The 22,647-nt window shown below is 36.0% G+C and overlaps 1 protein-coding gene across 2 annotated transcripts in view; it reads left to right on the top strand.

Moving 5' to 3' along the window:
• The window catches only part of CHD1 (chromodomain helicase DNA binding protein 1), a 96,289-nt gene that overhangs the window by 41,059 nt on the left and 32,583 nt on the right, over nucleotides 1-22,647 (top strand). For both annotated transcript variants that reach the window (XM_027774068.1, XM_006154154.3), the window contains exons 5-18: nucleotides 3,877-4,026; nucleotides 4,176-4,447; nucleotides 5,615-5,840; nucleotides 6,227-6,327; nucleotides 6,556-6,734; nucleotides 8,013-8,140; nucleotides 8,964-9,180; nucleotides 9,818-9,907; nucleotides 10,938-11,128; nucleotides 12,152-12,340; nucleotides 16,211-16,373; nucleotides 17,229-17,381; nucleotides 21,374-21,445; nucleotides 22,429-22,578. In XM_027774068.1, the coding sequence (XP_027629869.1) occupies nucleotides 3,877-4,026; nucleotides 4,176-4,447; nucleotides 5,615-5,840; nucleotides 6,227-6,327; nucleotides 6,556-6,734; nucleotides 8,013-8,140; nucleotides 8,964-9,180; nucleotides 9,818-9,907; nucleotides 10,938-11,128; nucleotides 12,152-12,340; nucleotides 16,211-16,373; nucleotides 17,229-17,381; nucleotides 21,374-21,445; nucleotides 22,429-22,578 (2,281 nt within the window). The remainder of the gene's footprint in view (nucleotides 1-3,876; nucleotides 4,027-4,175; nucleotides 4,448-5,614; nucleotides 5,841-6,226; nucleotides 6,328-6,555; nucleotides 6,735-8,012; nucleotides 8,141-8,963; nucleotides 9,181-9,817; nucleotides 9,908-10,937; nucleotides 11,129-12,151; nucleotides 12,341-16,210; nucleotides 16,374-17,228; nucleotides 17,382-21,373; nucleotides 21,446-22,428; nucleotides 22,579-22,647) is intronic.

The following is a 22,647-nucleotide window of genomic DNA, read 5'->3' as shown; positions in this document are numbered from 1 at the left end:
AGAGTGTGCCCAATGGGGCACGGTCATGCACAGTCCCCTCTCTTCTGTTTCTATATCCCATCAGCACCCTGGGCACACCTGCCCGCACAGCCTCAGTGTGTTTTTCAGGCCACTGGGGCCAGGATTGGAATCATGATTCGCCAAGTAGGATTTGTCTGCCTGTGCACAGCACTTAACTGCTGCACTGTAGGGCTGGCCCCAGGGCCTTTTTGAGTTTGAGTGATTCTGTTAATTTATTTGAACAACTATCCTTAATTAGTCATATTTATGTGAAATTTACTTCATCTGTAAAAAACTAGATATGCACTATAACTTATCTTATTGTTCAATCGTAACCCAGAAAGTATTAAGAGTACTTCAAGGCTGGCCTTGTGGGCTTAGGTTAAGGGAGCTGGATCCCATGTGGCTGACTACAGTTTGAATCCCTGGCCTCGCGGCCTGAACAAACACACGAGACCAGGTGCCTGTGCGTTTTGTGCCCCAAATCCCAAAAAAGATGAAGAGATGAAAAGAGATTGCAGCATGACTGTGTCAGTTTCAAACCCCATCACCACTCTTACCTCAATCTCCTAGTGCTTCTTTGGTGAGCACATGTGCCCTTTGGCAGTTAAAAAATGGAAGAAATGGAAGAAGTGTCCTTCAAATTCTTAATTTGTATACACTTAAATAGTTTATTTTTTTCCTCTCATTTCTTCAACATTATTGCATTATTCTATGTGTCCTTTGATATTTCACACATTTACCTTGGTATGCCTCAGATTGGATTTTTCCCATAGAATTCATATATCTTTAATATGAAGATTCATATCTTTTTTAGTTTATGAAAATCCAGTTACTGTGTTTTTGGATACTTTCTTTTTCTCATTTTATAAACTTCTCTGGTGTTGCTATTGATAGATACATATCAGATCATCCAGCTTATTATACTTGATGAATCTTACTGTTTCTTTTTTGTTTGTTTGTGTAGAGGTTTTAGCCTTATGGCACGTGTGCTTTTGGGAGAGTGGGGGTGGTGGGTGGAGAGATAAAAAGAAAAAAAAAAACAAAACAAGAAATCAACCCTCGGGGAGATGGCCATACCACAATCCCTTCTCCCCCAGGAATCTGGGACATGCATGCACACACACCCAGCACGAGTTTCAAGCCCCCAGGTCCAGTAAACAGCAGTCAGCCATGTGGGAGTCAAGCTACGTAACTGCCACTCCATCTGCTTGCAACAACGCTCTACTGTGTGTTTAATCCCTTGCTGTGCTACATTCTGGCTAATTTCCTTGGATATGCCTTTGCCTTTTAACTGCTGTGTTTTATCAGCTGTGTATCTCTTCCACTGAAATATATTTTTTTTTAAAGTTTTGCTGCTTCCATGAAAAAGAGAAGCTGCGACAGACAGACAAACAGATTGGTATACCCAGTAGGGTCTTTATGCTCGATCCACACCTAGTCTCATCCAGCCTAAATCGCAGGCAGAAGGACATTTATGGTGTGCTCAGGGAGGTCGCAGGACCTTGCCCACGTAGGTCCAGTTGCATTTTCAGTGCTCACTACTTGATCCTAGGTTGGTTTTTTGAATTTATTTTTTTAGTTTTGTCATAGGGTTTGTGTACTTGCCGAAGAGAGAGAGAAAGTAAGAAATCATTACCCCCACCCCTCATGGGGGTAGTGTATAGCCATGTTGCAATCCTTTCTCCTCCCTTCTCCTCTCAGGATTTTAGGTATGTATGCATATGCATGCGCCCAGAGTGACTTTCAGGCCACACTGGTCCAGGACTTGTACTGCACAGTTGGGCATTTGGGATCAAGTTGCCTTCACCTCCATGCAACCACTGGCCTGTTCATTTTTAGACTTCGTGTAGATTCTGCAAGTAATATTTATTTGTTTGTTTGAGATTTTTTATATAAAGTGCATATGCTTTCTGGAGAGATGGCAAGAAATATCACCCCAGGGAGAATGGCCATGCTGCAATCCTTTCTCCTCTTGAAATTGTAGGCACATGTGTACATGTTCCCGGTATGAGTTTTAAGCCGTAGAGTCCTGGACTGGAACCACAGCTGACTGTGTGGGAGTCCAGCAACATAAGTATTGTGCCATCTGCTGGCCCCAGCAAATACTATTTTAAAAAAATGGAATGGGTAGACTTGTTTAGAAATAAAAATGATCTATAGGATAAAAAGTATAAAGTGGAGACTATTTAAAATGTGTCCTGCCTGTTGCTACTTCCAATGTGCACATCCTGGAAAGATCTCAAGATAAAAAAGAATTTTTTCTTATTATGTTTTTATCATAACTAGATTTTATCATATGTGCTTACTTATAATCATCAGCATAACATAATTGATAGAAGAAATGCAGAGCAGTGAAACAGAAAGCAGTTTTTAAAACAGGATATAGTACAAATTGAGTATCCTTTATCTGAAATGCTTCAGTCTAAAAGTATCTTGGATTATGAATTTATTTTAGGTTTGGGGTTATATATACATATTGTATATGTATCTTATGTACATAGTTGAAGATAATTTCATATAATATTTTAAATAATTTCATGCATGAAGCAGTTGGTGTGCATTGAATCATCAGAAAGCAAAAGTGGGGCCAGCAGATGGTGTGGTGGTTAAGATGCTAGAGTCTCAAATGGCCAACCATGGTTCAAGTCCCAAGTTTTCAACTCCCAAGTCTGACACCTTGAAAATCACACTGGCCATGTTCATGTGCATGTCTAAAGTTCCAGAGAATGGAGGAGAAAGGATTACAGTATGGCCATCCCTCTTGGGAGGTGATTTCTCTCTTTCTCTCTTTTTCTACTGCTAGATCATGCACCATATGGCAAAAACGTAATAAATAAATAAAGCAAACAAGCAAAAATGTCTGTCACTTACTACCCATAGGGGTGTTTACATGCCCTTTTGAAACATTTTCAATAGTATCGTTATACCACAGAGCATAAAATAAGCAGAAACAAGCAAAATGGTTAAGTAGCACACGTAGGTCTCTGTCCCATATGGGCAGAAGAAGAAACCCACCATAGGGGCACATCTGGCCTCCGCATGTACCATTTTATTACCCTTGTATGTGCATTTGTGTTGGGAATCTGGCCAACTTCAGAAAAGATATATTGCATACAAGGGAGCTGGGATGGACTTTTTACCTCAGGGATGCTAAATAAGCTGTATGTTGTGCCTGCTGCATTTTGACTGACCTGTCACGTGAGGTCATGATAGCACTCAGAAAGCTTCAGATTTTGGGAACATTTTGCATTTCAGATTAGATATGCTCAATCCAATTATACATAATTTAATATGATCTTACATTTGAATCTTATAGCAACGTATTAACATGTACATCCAATATTTTTCTCTGCTTGTTGATTGAAATAAAATAGACTAAAAATAGTTTGCTAATCATCAAATATTGGTTAGTATGATTCTGTTGTACTGTTTTGCTTTGTTTTTACATTTTCTGTACTGTATTTTAAACTTAGTCTACACATACTGTTTCAAAAATCAGTCTTAAAAGACATGTTTTTAGAAATCACAGGCTTTAGAAAATTAAATAGAAGGGATTATAATCTCTTCTGAAGGGGTCTAGTGTAATAATTATACAAGATTTTCAAAATTAAGCCTTGTTACTCTAAATTAGCATGTCTTCTTCCATAGTAAAAATATATTTATTTGCTATTCATTGAGGTATTACCAAATGATTTACAAAACTGGAGTTATGAGAGATATATGAAGACAATTTCCCATTGCTTTTCTTATTTACAGACATTTAATACTTTTAGCATTAGCAAGAACAATATTAAGTGGAATACTTTTATATCTTATTAGAGAAAATTTGCTATTTAAGTATAAATAAAAATACTTTATAAATTTCTTATACAGTGAAGATTGGCAAATGTCTGGGTCAGGATCACCATCTCAGTCTGGGTCAGATTCAGAATCTGAAGAAGAGAGAGATAAAAGCAGCTGTGATGAAACAGAATCTGATTATGAGCCAAAAAACAAAGTCAAAAGCAGAAAACCTCAAAATAGGTGAGTATGTGTTACACATATGTATATTCTCAATTTGATGTTGAAAATGGTTGGTTATGGAATTTATTTTTTTTTGGTGTATAGTTTCCTAAATCTTGTTTTATGCTAATGTAAAACACTCCTTTCCCACCCCCTCCACCCTTTCTTAGATCTAAGTCAAAAAATGGAAAGAAGATTCTTGGACAAAAAAAGAGACAGATTGATTCTTCTGAGGATGATGACGATGAAGAAGATTACGATAATGATAAAAGAAGTTCTCGTCGCCAAGCAACTGTCAACGTTAGCTATAAGGAAGACGAGGAAATGAAAACCGATTCAGATGACCTACTGGAAGTCTGTGGAGAGGATGTTCCTCAACCCGAGGAAGAGGAATTTGAAACAATAGAAAGGTTTATGGATTGTAGAGTTGGGAGAAAAGGAGGTATTTTTAAAATATTTATTGTTTACTGATTCAAGTAATTTTTACTAAAGTATTTCTTGAAGATTTTTAATAAATGTGAAGTAATTGACTTTCTTTTATTTCATTGGTATGAAAATATACATTGCTTAGAGGCCAGCAGGTGGTGTAGTGGTTAAGGTGTTGGACTCTCACATGGTCAACTGTAGTTTGAGCCCCAGGCCCCAGCAGCTTGAGATTCACGCCAGGCGTGTGTTTGTGCATACCCCAAATCCTGAGTGGACAAGGAATTGTGCTGTGGCCTTCCCCGATTTGGGGGGTGATTTCTCACTTTCCCTCTCTCTGTTCAGAGTGTATGCGCCGTATGGCAAAAACTTAAAAGGAAATTATATATATATATATATGTACACACCACACACACACACACACACACACACACATTCTGTTTAACTCATGTATCTAATTTCCAGAAAATTTCTACCTAAAAAATATTGCTATTTTAGGTACTTACAGTTTCACAGATTGTTTTGTTTTTCATTTTTATCCTCTATTTTAAAAGTATGTAGATTACTTTTAGTTATTTTTGTATGTGGTTTTTAAAGATCATTTATTCCCTTTTTTAGACAGGGGTTGTTTGCTCTTGGTGCGTGTGCTCACTGGAGCAAGAAAGACAAAAGAGACAGAAAACAAGAAATCACACACACAGACACCACCACACATGGGGGAGATGGCTGCACTGCAGTCCCTTCTCCTACATTCTTCCCTTAGGATTTTGGGCACACATGCACATGTGCCCTGGTCAGTTTAAGCCTCCAGGTCCCAGAGTCAAACCGTGGGAATCCAGCGATATAATCATTATGCCATCTCCTGGTTTCTATAAAGATTATTTTTAATTTAATTTCCAGTTATCTGCCACTCATTATTGTAAGATGGTATGTGATCTTTAATGTACGTACTACTTGGCCTTGTGTTTTTTTCTAGTTTGTAAAACTTAAGAGGATTGAATTAGATAATCCTTTAGTTCTAAAATTTTGAGTTTTTTTTAACGTGTAATGTAATTTCTGGAAATGTCTGTATCCTGATACTTATTTAAGAGAGTAAATATTTTATTTTTGCATTCTTAAAATTTTAAGTTGAAAGAAAATAGTTATATAACAGTTATATGAAAGGTCTTAACGCTTTTGCTTTCAGCTACTGGTGCTACTACAACCATCTATGCAGTTGAAGCAGATGGTGACCCAAATGCAGGATTTGAAAAAAACAAAGAGCCAGGAGAGATCCAGTATTTAATTAAATGGAAAGGATGGTCTCATATTCACAACACTTGGGAAACAGAAGAAACCCTTAAGCAGCAGAATGTTAGAGGAATGAAAAAATTGGATAATTATAAAAAAAAAGATCAGGAAACAAAAAGATGGTAAGGGTGCTGTATACCATATTTAATTTTTGTAATGCAAAGATTATTATTAAGCTTTTTTGTGCCTAAGGAATGCATAGTCAAGGGTTAAATGATCGCCTAAGCTAAGTATTTATAGATGTTATAGTATTCCGTCTTTTTATAAAACTCTTAGGGTTAGCTGTATCTAAACCTCTCATTAGTAATAGTCACAGACAAAGTGTATCATTCATTATAAATTATGTTTTTTTAATTAAAAATGAATTATGCTTTCTGTTTGAATCTTTTCATCATTCAAACTTGGCTCACATAAATAGCAAAATGGAAGATATTGTATTGTAGATGGTGTTTGGAAGGTGGGTTGTTTTGGGGAGATTCTGAAGTTTATTCTTGGGTTAATTTTTCAGGTTGAAAAATGCTTCCCCAGAAGATGTGGAATATTATAATTGCCAACAAGAACTTACAGATGATCTTCATAAACAGTATCAAATAGTGGAGCGTATAATTGGTTAGTAATAAATGACTTTGATTAAACTTTCATCTTTTTTTAACTTTCATCTATTTATACTTAAAATCTGAAAAAATATAGGAATTTACTACTTATCAAATATGGTAGCTTGCTCTTACAAAAGGAGACTACTGTAAACTAGATGACCAAGTTTTTTTGTATAGCCCTTTTTAAGAATTATGGCTCTGATAGTAAATGTGCAATAAAACAAATACCCCCGTCTTACAGCTCATTCCAATCAGAAGTCCGCAGCTGGTTACCCTGACTATTACTGCAAGTGGCAGGGCCTTCCGTACTCTGAATGCAGCTGGGAGGACGGCGCCCTCATTTCCAAAAAGTTTCAAGCATGCATTGATGAGTATTTTAGCAGGAACCAATCAAAAACCACTCCTTTTAAAGACTGCAAAGTGAGTATTTAACATTTTTTATTATCAAAAATATATTTGTGCATTGTAAATATTATAAACTTAAATAGAAATTGGATCTTGACTTCAGGTAGATTAAGGGAGAGTAGTACTTCCTGGTTGATAGATCTTAAGGCTCATAGTTTCTGTGGTTGCCATGTGACTTGAGATGTGGCATTGTCTCTTATCCCTGGTGCAGGGCACTGTGTTAAAGTGGTGGTGATAGTAGTTGTTGTAAGGAGTGGGTTGGAAGGATCAAATAGGGAAAGTTCTTTGAAAGCTAGGTGTATGTGTTTGATTTAAAAAGTAGCAGCAGTTTGTTTTTCTTTTTTTTTTTTTTTTTGGAGAGCTTTTTGCTATAGGGCGTGTGCACTTGCCAGACAGAGAGAGACAGAGAGACAGAAAGCAAGAAATCACCTCCCAGGGGGGATGGCCATGCCGCAATCCCTTCTCCTCCAGTCTCCTCTCGGGATCTTGGGCACGCACGCACATGCGCCCTGCGTGAGTTTTAAGCCACCGGGTCCGGGACATAAACCACGGTCGACTACGTGGGAGTCCAGCGACATAGCCATTACGCTAACTGCTGGTCCCAGTTTGTTAGAAAGAGAGATGGGGCATGATTGTAAGAAAATATCCAGGAGTGCTTTGCCTAGTACTTTCAAAATCTTCATAGTTCAACTTAAAAATACTACTTGTGATAGACTAATCATCTGTATACTAGAATTTGTTATAAGATTTAATTGAATTCAGAATAGTAATTTGAAAATCAGAAATTGAGAAGCCAAGCCAATTTTATGGTTTATTTCTAGGTCACGACTAGAGCAATGGTGATGAATGAATTTAAAATAGCCTTTGCTTATGAACTACGTGAGATCCACATATCTTGGCAGGAACTTAATTTTCTCATGTATTTTTGTTGAGGGAAGGGTGAAATATTTCACTAGATTCTTAAGAGTAATTAAGAATAGTTTCCTCTGAATCCTCAGATACAGTTTGAATTATGGAATCTGAGCTTGATTTTAGATTAAAAATATTTTTAAATTATTTTATTTAACTTTATTCATTAATTTATTTCAATTTGACCAGAAAGGGATAGAGAGAGAGAGCAAGCTGCCAGGTCTGGGACTTGAATTGCAGTGAGTCATGTGGGAGTCCAGTGCCCTTAACCACCAAGCCACCTGTCAGCCCCCATTTTAGATTAAATTTTATAATTTATGGTAAAACTGGTATTTTCTTCTCATACTTAATTCTGCATATTAACAACATTTATTTCTACTAAAGGTATTAAAACAAAGGCCAAGGTTTGTAGCCCTGAAAAAACAGCCACCATATATTGGAGGACATGAGGGTTTAGAATTAAGAGATTATCAACTGAATGGTTTAAATTGGCTTGCTCACTCTTGGTGCAAGTAAGTATGTTTTGGAGCATCTCTTTAATTTGGGAGAGTAAGAATTTTACAAATAAAGGATTCAGAAAAGATTTCCATTAATGTAAAGGATAAAACTGGCATTTTATGTGCAGGTTTTGTACTCTTTAGTTTATGTTAACAGTACTTATTACATACTAAAGAAAAAATCCAGTGGAGTTTGAGTTTAACTTGTTTGATTGTTGCAGTTCTTAATGTGTTTTATTCAGTTTAAAAATGAGAAGTTATATATATTTCCATTCCACGCTGTTCTTGGAATATTTCTTTCTCTTCCAGTTACTTCTTCCCATTTAGTCCTCTATTATTTTTCTACTCTCTGATGGCCCCTCCCCCACTCATGGATGTGCATTACTTTCCGAAAGGCTTCACTTCAGCTATGGTTTTTCACCCATGTCTTTTCTACGTGCTTTTATTACTTTATTTAATATATCTGGCCTGTACTCCCATTGATGAATTTTATTCTCTGCTTTGTAATTGATTAAAGATAATATTGTTCTCCTTTAAGCCTCTTTTGTCCTAAAATAATAAACTTCCTTTACTTTTCTTGTACTATTAGTGCTTAATCTTCAGATTAATACCTCTATATTTGTTATTTATATGTAATAATGATATATTGTATATAATACCTATCAGCTTAATTTAACTGTTGATATATTGGGTTGTCAGAAAAGTGACACATTTTTGCATAGAAAAAAATATGTCATGACTTTTAGGACAACCCAATAAATATGTAAATGTGATGTGACAAGGTTTGTATATCTGAATCTTTATTGCATATGTGATTTTTTCTTTTGTAACTTCGTAGAGGAAACAGTTGCATACTTGCTGATGAAATGGGCCTTGGAAAAACAATACAGACCATCTCATTTCTGAACTATTTGTTTCATGAACATCAGTTATATGGACCGTTTCTATTAGTAGTACCACTGTCCACTCTCACTTCCTGGCAAAGGGAGATTCAAACATGGGCTTCTCAGATGAATGCTGTAGTTTATTTAGGTGACATTAACAGTAGAAACATGGTAAGTTGTTTCCCCCGTAAATTAAAATTTAGACCTACTTGTTTTTGAGGATGTATATTTTATCTTCTTTTTTCTTGTAGTCTTAATTTTTAGCATAGATCTTGCCACAAATACATGCTCAGTTCATGTTTAATTGCTAATAAGAATCAGTTTGGGTTTATTGTTCTTTCATATATAATTTTTTATCATTTTTTTTAATGGAAAATTTTAAATGTACATAAAAGCACAATATAATGAAATCTTCATGTTCCCATCTCTAGTTTCACACTTTTAACTCATTGCCAGTTTCATTTTATTTGTACATCTATCTGCCCACTACTTTTCTGCCAGTTATTACAAAGCAAACGCCAGTCATCATATTTCATCCATCAATGTTACATAATTAAATGGCTTAACACCTGGTTTTCATTGAGAACTTTTGTGAAAGGCGTGTATTGAAAATTTGCTTGCTTCATTATGATATTTACATTTTATTTGTGGTAAGATTAACATTGCAGTTGGACTATATAATGAATATTTTGTGTAAACATAAACATAGTTATTTCTGTGTTTTGAATGAATTTTAATTTTGCTTTCGATATATAAGTAAAATTTTGATTTATATTTGTCTTAAAATGTCCTTCAAATTTTTTAATAGATAAGAACTCATGAATGGATGCATCCCCAGACAAAACGGTTAAAATTTAACATACTGTTAACAACTTATGAAATTTTATTGAAGGATAAGGTTTGTATTATCTATCTACTTTTGTTTGGTGTACATCCTTTGTTTGACTTGGTTATTTTCTTACCATGCGCTTCAGACAGCAGGAGAGGACATGATGAGAGAACTTAAATTATGGATCAGCAAAGTACAGTTATAGCCCATTAGCTTAAGTTTTTAGCCACCTTTAAGCTAAGGAGAATGGATTTTTACATTTTGAAGAAATTCAGAGGGTAACTTGTAAGGGTCATAGAAAGACTGACTGACAGAAAGCCACATATGTGCAAAGTCTAAAATATTTAACATCTTTTTCTTTTTTACTAAATGTTTGCTAACTTTTCACTTACATGAAACCAATTTGTTATATATAGTGTTTATTAATTTGTAAGTTCTTTAAAGAGAAGATGCCTAATAGGATTAAGCTACCACTAGGCAAAGAAAATAAATGCTTTATAGTTACAGTCTCATTTAATTCTGCCATCTACTTTATATTTGTTATCTTCACTTCATTAGAAAGAAAAATCAAGTGTAAAAGAGTTTAATGAACTTTTTAAAGGCTATCCAGCTATTAAATAGGATAATCAGGCCCATCTCTGTTTAAGTCAGAGACCCAAGTTCATACATTAGATATCTATAGTACATTATAAATCATGGCGTGAATTATACCTATGTTTGGAGTAAGACACTGTGCTAATTTGTATTGTTGTTTCTCCAAATTGATATTCACAGAGAGTCTCAGGCTTAGGCTAAAAAATCCTTTGTGACATTTTTAAATAGTGCTACTGGTTTTTTTCCTTTATTAATATATAAGCTAGTACAAACTGACTTGATATGCACCTTATTTTCTAGTATTAAATCAATCAAGGAAGGAATTTTATTTTGCATGGTGAGTTATTTGAGGATTCCAATAAATCTTGGAATAAAGCTTTACCTGAGAATTAGAAAAATATTTTTAATTTAGCCCTATTTTATTAATTTGAGTTCAGGTAATGCAAGGCTAAATTTTGAATTCCATTTCTCTCAAAATACTAACTGTTGTTCTGTTCTTTTTAAGGCTTTCCTTGGAGGTCTGAATTGGGCATTTATAGGTGTTGATGAAGCACACAGATTAAAGAATGATGACTCTCTTCTGTATAAAACCTTGATAGATTTTAAATCCAATCATCGTCTCCTTATCACTGGAACTCCTCTTCAAAATTCCCTGAAAGAACTCTGGTCTTTGCTACATTTCATTATGCCAGAAAAGTAAGACAAATTTGAAATGTGTAATTTTCATTATACTTTTGTATGCCAGTATTTCACAGGTAAATAATTAGTGCAGTTAAGAAGGCCATCAAGAGATTTTATTGCCGAAACATTAGATCACAGATTATTAAGAAGAAGAAGAAGAATGGAAAAAGAAATTGGGTGTGATATTTTATAAGAGTATTTGAGTTTTTCTATTTTGTACCTAAATGAACTTGATTCATTTATCCTAAATTATAGTAGTTGATTTTGCACATGTTCAAAATATATATTTTTGGGGCTAGCAAGTGTCATAGTGATTAAGGTGCTGGACTTTCAAATGGTTGGCTGTGCTTCAAGTCCTGGACCTGGTGGCTTGAAACTCACACCAGACATGGGTGTATGCGCACGTACCCAAAATTCCAGGAGGAGAAGGTATTGTGGTGTGGCCATCCCCTCTAGAGGGTGATTTCGCACTGTCTCTATCTGTCTCTGTCCAGTAAGTGCATGTGCCTTTTGGCAAAAGCCATATATATATACGCACACCTTGTTTTAAAACAGAAACAATACAATTCTCTATATTTAATAGTAGCAGTAGCACCACCAACAAACTTCTGGTAATCCCATCTTCTAAATGAAGAAAACTAGACTATATGAGTTAAGTAACTTATCCAAGATCATGTATGTATTTTCTTTCAGTAGTTGCTGAATTTTAAAATGGTATTTTCTGTGAAATACTTTAGTGATAATCACTGTCATACTTGAAAATTCTTCGTTATGCGTGTTATTCATTTAATTCAAGGAGATTTATAACTTATGTCACTACTTATATTCTACCTTAATTATATTTATAATATATAACATACATAATTAATATTACATATGTAGAGACATATATACAGTAGAGGTCTTGAGGGAGATTTTTTCAAAAGCTATCAACTAAAATTTTCTAAAAATCTGTGTTTTGTTGACATAGTGCCATGAAAAATCTCATATGTAATTTTACTTTTTTTAGTGATTGTTTCATTTTGTAAAATTTTAAAGGTTTTCTTCCTGGGAAGATTTTGAAGAAGAACATGGCAAAGGGAGAGAATATGGTTATGCAAGTCTCCACAAGGAGCTCGAGCCATTTCTGTTGCGCCGAGTTAAGAAAGATGTGGAAAAATCTCTTCCTGCCAAGGTTGAACAGATTTTAAGAATGGAAATGAGTGCTCTACAGAAACAATATTACAAGTAAGCTGTACATAGAGCACATGCTCTTAACATTTCATTGTAACTACCCACAACATCCTTGTCTTCATTGTGGTTCCCTCACCTTCCCTAGGAGCAGTAGCAAATCTAGAATTTTAGAATAGGTTTATTCTTAAGCTTAACGGGGCAAAGAGAAATTTAACGTTCATGTCCGCAATTACGGGTGATGTATAATTTAAGAATAATTCATCTTCCAGTACATTATTAATCTCTTCTTAGGTGTCATACTGTTACCTTATAAAGAGATCCTTTTTAAGTGTTATGATTTCCACAGTACTAAGCTATTACATAATTATGATAATTGACTGAGACGCCTGGGGGGGGGAGGCAACAAAATTTTAGGCAACTCTGCTTTTATTTTTTATTTTTATATTTTAAACTTTGTTACAAGGCGCATACACTTGGGAACCAGCAGTTAGCGTAATGGCTATGTCGCTGGACTTACACGTAGTCGACCACGGTTTGTGTCCCGGACCCGGTGGCTTAAAACTCACGCAGGGCGCATGTGCGTGCGTGCCCAAGATCCCGAAGAGGAGAATGGAAGAAAAGGGATTGCGGCGGGACCATCCCCCCTGGGGGGGTGATTTCTCGCTTTCTGTCTCTATGTCTCTGTCTGGCAAGCGCACATGCCCTATAGCTAAAATCTCTCCAAAAAATAATAAAAAAAAAAAAAGAAGGTGCATACACTAGAGAAAGACAGAGGGAGAGAGCCAGAAAGCATACCCTCACTCAGGATGGTCAGGTCACAATCCCTTCTCCTTTATTTCTCTTTTTAGGACTTTGAGTATACATACATGCATGCATATATCCAGTATGTGTTTAAAGTTGCTGGGTCTGGGATTTAAACCATGCAATTGGCCATGTGGGGTTCAGCCGCTCCAACCACCATGCCACTGGCTAACTCTCTGCTTTTAAAGAATACTAGCAAACATATTTTATGTTCACTTTGTATGTCAAGATTTGTTTAGTAACACTTTTCAAGAAAATCCAAAAGGAAACCTCATCTTAATGAGTTTTATCTACCAAAATGTTTTATTGCAAAAAATGAGATATGGTCCTACAAGTACTTGGAGTCTCAGTATTGATGTCTAGATTTTATCTATTTTCTCAAACATTTTTTCTTAAATTTATTTGAGTCCACAGTGAAATGAGGTTCACATGGGACAATTGACTTTTTTTCTTTAAATCTCTAATCTATAGATACCTCTTTTTGTTCTTTTTTCTTAACATTTACTTGAAAGAAAGTTATTTTGTAGACTTTTTCCACAGTCTAGACTTTCCATAGTATGTCCCTGTGTAGTAGTTAAACATATGCCCAGTATTTCCTATAGATTGGTAAGTAGATCCAGATGCTTGTTTAAATCCAGGCTTTAATTTATGGCAAGAATATATTTTGTAGTACAAATGGTGATACTCTTAATTTTGGCATGGGATTCTTTCAAAAAAAGAAAAGGAAATGGGCGGGGCCAGCATGTAGTGTAATGGTCACGTCACTGGACTCCCATGAAGTCAACTGAGGTTTGAGTCCCGAGCCTGGTGGCTTTAAACTCATGCCGGGCACATATGCATGCGTGCCCAAGATCCCAAGAGGAGAACGGAGGAGAAGGGATTGCGGCATGTTCATCTCACCTGGGAGGTGATTTCTCGCTTTCTTTCTTTCACTCTCTCCCTGGCAAGTTTGTTTCCTATAGCAAACAAACAAAACTCAAAAAAAAAAAGAAAACATAGGGGCCAGCAGGTGGCATGGTGCTTAAATCGCTGGGTCCCACATTGCTGACTGCGATTAAATTTCTAGACCTGATGGCTTGGAAAGGATGCCAGGCACATGTGTGTGTGTGAGTATTTCACAGATTCCAGGAGAACAGATTGTAGTGTGGCCTTCCCCATTGGGAGTGATTGTTTAGTTACTTTCCCTCTCTCCCTCTCTGGTTAGTGCAAGTGCCCTATAACAAAAAAATCTAAAACGTAAAAAAAAGTAATACTTTTTTATTTATGGAATGTTTAGAAAAGTAGAAATAATTACCTGCCAGAGCTAGTCTTATATCGTGGATGTTGAACTAAAGCTACTTTTGGGTAATGTAATGAAATAGTGCCATAAATTTCTGTAAAAGGCTTTGTAGTATCACTTGTAGAGAAATCAGAAGTTATTTCTAGACGGGGGTAAGCATTGTCCATCAATTACATTTTTTTTCAGTCCAGTTTCATGGTGATGCTGGAAACTAGTGTTAAAAACTAGTAATAAAAGAATATGTACACTAAGTAGTTGGAACTTTATCTCTCTTCAAGGATTAAGCTTGTTAAAAAATAATAATAATAAAAAGGAAGGGGCCACAGATGGCATGGTTGAGGTACTGGACACCCATGTGGGAGACCGTGGTTCAAGTCCCAGATCTGACAGCTTGCTTCTCACTTTGAACCTCTCTCTCTGGTGAGCACATATTCCCTATATAGCAAATTAAAAAATAATCATAAATAAAACTAAAATATTTTTGAGATGTTTTTGCTATAGGGTGTGTGCACTTGCCAGAAAGACAGACAGAAGGTGAGAACTTACCCCCCTAGGGGTGATGGCCATGCCACAATCCCTTCTCCATTTTCCTCTTGGGATCTTGGGCATGCACGTACACGTGCCCAGCATGAGTCCAAGCCACAGGGTCTGGGACTTGAACCACTGTTGACTACATGGGAGTCTAGTGATACGGCCATTACGCCAACTGCTGGTCCCAAAATTAAATAATTTTTTTTTTTTGAGAGATTTTCGCTATAGGGCACATGCGCTCGCCAGACAGAGACATTAGAGACAGAAAGTGAGAAATCACCCCCCAGGGGGGATGGCCACGCCGCAATCCCTTCTCCTCCATTCTCCTCTTGGGATCTTGGGCACACATGCACACACGCCCGGCATGAGTTTTAAGCCACCGGGTCCGGGACGTGAACCGTGGTCGACTACGTGGGAGTCCAACTACATAGCCATTACGCTAACTGCTGGTTCCCAAATTAAATAATTTTTAAAAGTAAGTAAATGAAAGGTGGTGAATACAAAGTAAGTCATGGTGAGAGGAAAAGTTATATATATATGTACTCTGGAGTAATAGTACCAAGGATTTTTCTTTAAAAATGGCATATATTGGTCTGGAAAGTCATAATGCATTTTTGCATAGAAAAACATAGGAAAATATGACATGAGTTTCCCAATGACCTAATATATATTGGATCATTGTAATTTAGAAAAGGCAGCATGTCTAAACCTTGAAGTTTTTTTTAGATGTATATAGAAGACTGAATTCATTCGCTGCCTGATGCAATGAAATGTATCAGCAAGTTAAGGTAGATAATACAGTTAACCATCTTTTTTTGGGTGAAGAGTGGATTAATTCACTATATTCAGTGTGTTACATTGAGATTTTACTGTGTAATGCAGGTAACAAGTTATGTGTTCTCATGATTTTTCTTTTTTGAGAGATATTTGCTATGGGGCATGTATAATTGCCTGAGAGACAGAAAGTGAGAAATCACCCCCTGGGGGGATGGCCACACACACTGCAGTCCCTTCTCTACTCTCTTGTTGGGATTTTTGGGCACGCCTGCACATATGAACAGTGTGTTTCAGACTGTCAGTCTGGGACTCGAACTGTTGGGAGCATGTGGGAGTCCAGTAGCGCCTTAACCACTATGCAACCTGCCAGCCCCACGTCCTCATGATTTTTATAAACCTATCTGGCTGATTATATATATAATTGTGAATTTAAAATGGTGCAGTTTTTCTGTAGTACTACATCACTTTTCTTGATTTTAATGATTTTAAAATATGTCCAGGTAATTGCTACTAAACTTTTTTCTTCTTTTTTTAAGGTGGATTTTAACTAGGAATTACAAAGCCCTCAGCAAAGGTTCCAAGGGCAGTACCTCAGGCTTTTTGAACATTATGATGGAGCTAAAGAAATGTTGTAACCATTGCTACCTCATTAAACCACCTGATAATAATGAATTTTATAATAAACAGGAGGCCTTACAAGTAAGAATTTTTAAATATGTGGTAAAGCAAAATTCTAGAAAATGTTTATTTCAGTTTTAAATATAATTGACACAATGCTTTAAATGTATTTGTTAGAAGTTTTCTTTGGTGCATTTAAATGATAGTCTTGATGACTCGTTTTTTATAAGAAAGCTTTAAAATTTTTATTTATCTAAATATTTTGATCAATATTCTAAAAATAGGTCTCAACCCATGGGCTACAGTCATTTACCTAGTAAAAATCCCTTAGTAATATTATAATTGTGGGGGGAAAAAGTCACTGATTAATGAGTTAATATGCTGAATTTGTGATTCAGCAAATTGTGGTGTAAAGAATGACATCTTGACCTCCGACATTACCCTTCCATCACTTTTGGAAGACAGATCAGAGGTTTGAAGGCACAGTGCAATCTAGTCACTGAAGTGCATTGAGGGGTAGGATCAGTGTATGTACTACATTAGAATGTGTTTGCTTAGTCTTTTTAAACTTTTATTAGTTTAATGGTTTCTGCTTCTAGGACATTTGTTTTTTGGTATAGATAATTTGGAGAATTAGTATACTAACTGGCAAATTACATGATATATTACTTTTCCCCCTGAGCAAATAGCAAAAGCCTAGGTGCTGAGTGGCAACAGTGTCTTCAGTAGCAAGCCTAAAGTGTCTTTAGGCTTAAGACAAAAAGCAAAACAGTAAAGGTCCTAGGAAATTTGGAAAACACATAGTTTTCACTCAATACTATGAAAATTTAAAATCTCAATTTATAATAATGAAAGCAGGCAAAGTGTTAAGTGAAGCACTTTTATCATTTGTGTCTTTTAATGCATTTTAATGGTCTTAATGTATTGTTTCCTTAGCACTTAATCCGTAGTAGCGGAAAATTGATTCTTCTTGACAAGCTGTTAATTCGCTTAAGAGAACGAGGCAATCGAGTTCTTATTTTTTCTCAAATGGTGCGGATGTTAGATATACTTGCAGAATATTTGAAATACCGTCAATTCCCCTTTCAAGTAAGCATTTTATTATCTTTGTTCTTTTTTTAAATGTCATCTAATTCCTGAGCATATTTTACAGAATTATCTTTGAAATTATTTTGTAAAGGAAGTATAGATTTTTATATAAACTGTTAATTTTTCTTTAAATAATTCTCATTATTCCCCTCCCCCCTTTCTTTTTTGAACTTTTATCTGGCAACAAAGCAATATTTCCTTCTTTTCTCTAATTTTCATTTAATTTTTTCTCTCTTATGCTGGGTTTACATATTTAAAACTGGAGTAAGGCAGAGTTTCCATGATAGAACAGATGTAATGAAGGAACTTTATATATAAGCTGTACTCGGAGGCAGCCAGCCAGCAGTCTTTATGATTGATGCCTGGACAGTTGTGGATTATGATGATTGCTGTGTTCGTTGTTATTCTGATGTGTACTTGGCTGAATAAAACCAGATAACTTTAGGGAAGATACCAAAGACTGAAATAGGCTTATATTTCAGTCATCTATTGAAATTTAAATCAAAGTTCATTTTGTATAATTAAAACTAACATTGATGAGTGTTTAATGTTAGAGGTGGGTGCTAGTCTCAGCACTCTACATCTAATAATTATTCTTACGGCAATTTTATGTGCCAGGAATATATCATACATTCAGTTATACATATAATATATAATATATAGTATGCTATAGCTAATAAATGTCGTATATTTAGTGTAGGTAGGGAATTAAGTGTAAGCGTAGAATTATAATAACGAGATTCAATGAATGCAAAAAATACACCAGACTATAAACTCTGATGGTAATTTATCAAGCAAAAATCCTTCAGTAGTAGTGATAATTGTGTAAACTCTAGAGGTTTCAGTCTGGTGTGACAGGTGGTTAAAAGTAAATACAATATTGGGAATCAGCAGTTAGCGTAATGGCTATGTCGCTGGACTCTCACGTAGTCGACCATGGTTCATGTTCTGGACCCGGTGGCTTAAAACTCAGGCTGGGCGCGTGTGCGTGCGTGCCCAAGATCCCTAGAGGAAAATGGAGGGGAAGGGATTGCGGCGTGACCATCCCCCCTGGGGGGTGATTTCTCACATTCTGTCTCTCTGTCTCTCTGTCTCTCTCTGTCTGTCTGGTGAGTGCACACGCCCTATAGCAAAAACCTCTCCAAAAAAAAAAGTAAATAAATATTACAATTTTGATAGAGTCTATGAATGCAAAGGAGAAGTATGTAGGGATATAAATATGATTGAGGAAATAATATAGTCAGTTAGGGGGAAAAGTAGAAGAGGTCCATTATTATCACATCAGAAAGAAACCCTTTACCATTTTGTTGCCCACCCCCCCATCCTTTCTTTCATTCTTCCCCTAGCTCTGTGTTGGTTTTTTTTTTTTTTTGGAGAGATTTTCGCTATAGGGCGCGTGCACTCGCCAGACAGAGAGAGACAGAGAGATAGACAGAAAGCGAGAAATCACCCCCCGGGGAAGATGGCCACGACGCAATCCCTTCTACTCCATTCTCCTCTCGGGATCTTGGGCACGCACGCACATGCGTGAGTTTTAAGCCGCCGGGTCTAGGCCGCGAACTGCGGTCACCTACGTGGGAGTCCAGTGACACAGCCATTAGGCTAACTGCTGGTCCCTGTGTTGGTTTATTTTTAAACAGATTATTTTGTGTCTTTGGTCTAACCAAAAATTTGTACAGAAGTGCTTAAAAGCACCAGTTCTCTGCCTATCTCTTGTTTCTAGATCATTTTTCAGAGATAACCATTTTTAACTTTATTTTATTGAGTTGTCAGAAAAGTCATTACATATTTTTCTATGCAAAGCTGCATCATAGGGAACAGCAGATGGCTTAATGGTTATGTCACTGGATTCCCACATGGCCAACCACGGTTCAAATCCCAGACCCAGCTGCTTGAAACTCATGCTGGGTGCGTGTACGTGCATGTGCAAGATCTAGGGAGGAGAAGGGATTGCAGTGAGAGAAGGGATTGCCTTTTCCCTGGGGAATGATTTTTTGCATTCTTTCTCTGTCTCTCCTGCCAGTGCAAACACTGTATAGCAAGAAGCTCTCAAAAAAAAAAAATGGTCATGACTTTTTCAATGACCCAAGAGTTTAGACCATGTTGTAATAAACAATATACTATTATCATTAAGGCTTTTACTATTTGTAATTTTTATTTTATAAAATAAATCGAAACAGAACTATTTCAGTGGTTTTTCATTTTTAGACAAGATTTCCTACTTCATATAGGTGACAGTTTAGACCATTTTACATTAACAAAAGCCACTGAGAAAATTATTTCAAATGTTTTCTTGTGTTTTTCTTCCTGCAGCTAAAATTTGTTTATTAGTGAAGTAAAGGTTTACATAGAAGATACTAGTTTAATCTATCAGTTAAATGTATGAATCGTAGTAGGCCAGTTATTTTTAATTTATAACCACTTAGTAATTATAAAATAATTGCCATTTTTATTTAAAGTGAAAGTAATACCTAATGTTTGATAATCACTGAATATATGTAAGATAAATTGCAAGGTGGTTTCCCACCTTCTCTCACTCTGTGCTCTGTAGTCCTATGCACTATTATGTCCATTTTTCTGAGAATAAAACTGACATGGAGAGGGGCCAGCAGGTGGCATCGTGATTGGGGCAGTGGACTCCCACATGGCCAACCATGGTTTGTCCCAGACCTGGCAGCTTGCTTTCTCTTTCTCTCTCGTGACTATATCAAATTAATAATAAGAAATAAAATTAAATAGTTCTTTTTTTAAAAAAAGAAACTTATGTGGAGAAACATCAGATCACTTGTCTAAGACACCCAGTGAATAAAATACTCAAATGGAGTTTATTTGACTAAAGCCACAGTACCTTATATCAGTGACTGTCAAATTTAAGCATGGATCAGAATTAACTGGAAGCTTTTGTTGAATTCCTCCCTAGTGTTTCTGATTTGGGAGGTCTAGAGTGGACCTTGATAAGTATGTGTTTTTGCATCTCAGGTGACACTAATACTGTCAGCCCAGTATGGTTATGGATTTCATCAGTGTTTAAACTGGATTATAACCTATTAACCATAATAATAATAATGATAATAATAAGCTGACCACTTTTTCTTTTTCTTTTCTTTTCTTTTTTTCTTTTTTTTGCCATAGGTTGCGTGTGCTCACCAGAGAGAGAGAAATAGAAAGGGAAAGTGAGAAATCACCCCCCAGGGCAATGACTACCCTCCAGTCCCTGCTCTTCCATTCTCCTCTTTGGATTTTGGGTACACATGCATACTAGCCCAATGTGATTTTCAAGCCACTGGGTCCAGAACTCAAACTGTGACTGGCTTTGTGGGATCCAGTACCTTAACCACCACATCACCAGCTGGCCTCTTTGTTTTTAAGGGCATATGAGCTCACTGGAGAGAGACAGAAAGAGAGAGGGAGGAAAAGTGAGACACTCCCACTTTCTAGGAATGGCCACACCATAATCCTCTTTTCTTCGAACATTCTCATTTCAAGATTTTGGGGATGCATTCGCATGGTCCAAAATGACATTCAGGCTGCCAGGCCCAGTACTAGAGCTAGGTTTGGAATATGAACCGCATAGTCATCCTTGTGGGAACCAGCTGCCTTACCTCCGTGCCGCCCGCTGGCCCACATCAACATTTTAAAAGATGAAATATATTAGAAAAGAGTACTGCTACATCATGTCATGAAACAGCTGTTTGGTGGTTGGAAACAGCTGTGTGTTCATTAACGTAGCTCTTACATTGAGTCAAGTAGAGTGGTGTCAGCTGATGCTACCTTTACTGTTGGTAAAACAGTCTTAGTAGTTGAGAATTTAGACAAGAGACAGAATGTCTAGCTAGGCATTGTTAACACTCCTGATTAATTACCTTTTACTCATATTTTCTTAACAAGGAAAATGGGCTGCATCCTCATACTTAATTTTACTATTGATTTTTATTAATTTTTCATTTTTTATTCTTGGTTAATGTGCTGTATTTTAATGTGTTTTGTTCTAGCGATTAGATGGATCAATAAAAGGGGAGCTGAGGAAACAAGCTCTTGATCATTTTAATGCTGATGGATCAGAGGTATGAATGCTTTAAAATTTTTAAATAATTTTGTTATAGCCATTATTTTTATAATATTATTCATTGTATTTTGTTTTAGTCCTACTTGTAGTTTGTTAAAGAAGAGTCTTACTAGTGATAACCAGTTTTGATCAGTCAGTGAGATTTTAAGTCACTATTCTATGTCAGATCTGGTGATTTTACCTTTATCAATACTATTTCAGCATGGAAGTTAATTTGCTTTGAAATAAACTAGTCCACTTTTATTTTGTATTCTTTTTGTGTGTATACCTTACCTTTCATTTTTTAAAGAAACAAAATTCACAGACAAAATATAAAGCCTCACTCATCTGTTCTATTCCCTCTTCTTCAACAGAAATAAATGTATTAAATTTGGTATTTGTTAATACCATTTATATTTGTATTTTAGAGTCTTGTCTTGTGAATTGGTTTTGTGATAGGTGTGTAAGAAGAGTCTTTGAAAAATTCTTTGCTCTTTTTTCTTTTCTTTTTTTTTTTTTTGAGAGGTTTTTGCTATAGGGCATGTGCACTTGCCAGAAATACAGAGACAGAAAGTGAGAAATCACCTCCTAGGGTGGATGGCCAAGCCACATTACCTTCTCCATTCTCCTCTTGGGATCTTGGGCGCGCACGCACACGCTCCCGATGTGAGTTTAAGCCACTGGGTCTGGAACTTGAACCGCAGTCGACTACATAGGAGTCCAGCGACAAAGCCATTATGCTAACTGCTGGCCCCGAAAAGTTCTTTGTTCTTACAGACTATATGCATGAATTTCAATTTTTTTTGGCATTTTTTTAATTCCATTTTCTTTTCATGAATTTTTTGAAGTCCACTTGTGTATTAATTTTTGAAACATATTTTCAGGTTTTTTGGTAAAATACTTTTTAAATTCAGAAAATCAACTGTAAAATTAGTTTCAGTTTGATTATATAGTCACAGGTTGGAATAATTTAAAATCTTGTGTATTTATAATTCCTTATAGGATTTCTGCTTTTTACTTTCCACAAGAGCTGGGGGTCTAGGAATTAATTTAGCCTCTGCTGACACTGTTGTTATATTCGATTCTGATTGGAATCCACAAAATGATCTTCAGGCACAGGCTAGAGCTCATCGCATTGGGCAAAAGAAACAGGTATTTTTCATTACTGTTGGTTTGCTATTTTAGGATTTTTTTTTTTTTTTTTAGTAAGTGTTTGTAAAT

This window comes from Tupaia chinensis, unplaced genomic scaffold (genome assembly GCF_000334495.1).
Source record: "Tupaia chinensis unplaced genomic scaffold, TupChi_1.0 Scaffold000396_1, whole genome shotgun sequence".
NCBI classification, from domain to species: domain Eukaryota; kingdom Metazoa; phylum Chordata; class Mammalia; order Scandentia; family Tupaiidae; genus Tupaia; species Tupaia belangeri.
The sequence above is the reverse complement of the archived record's forward strand: the minus strand, read 5'-3'. Positions and strand labels throughout refer to the sequence as shown.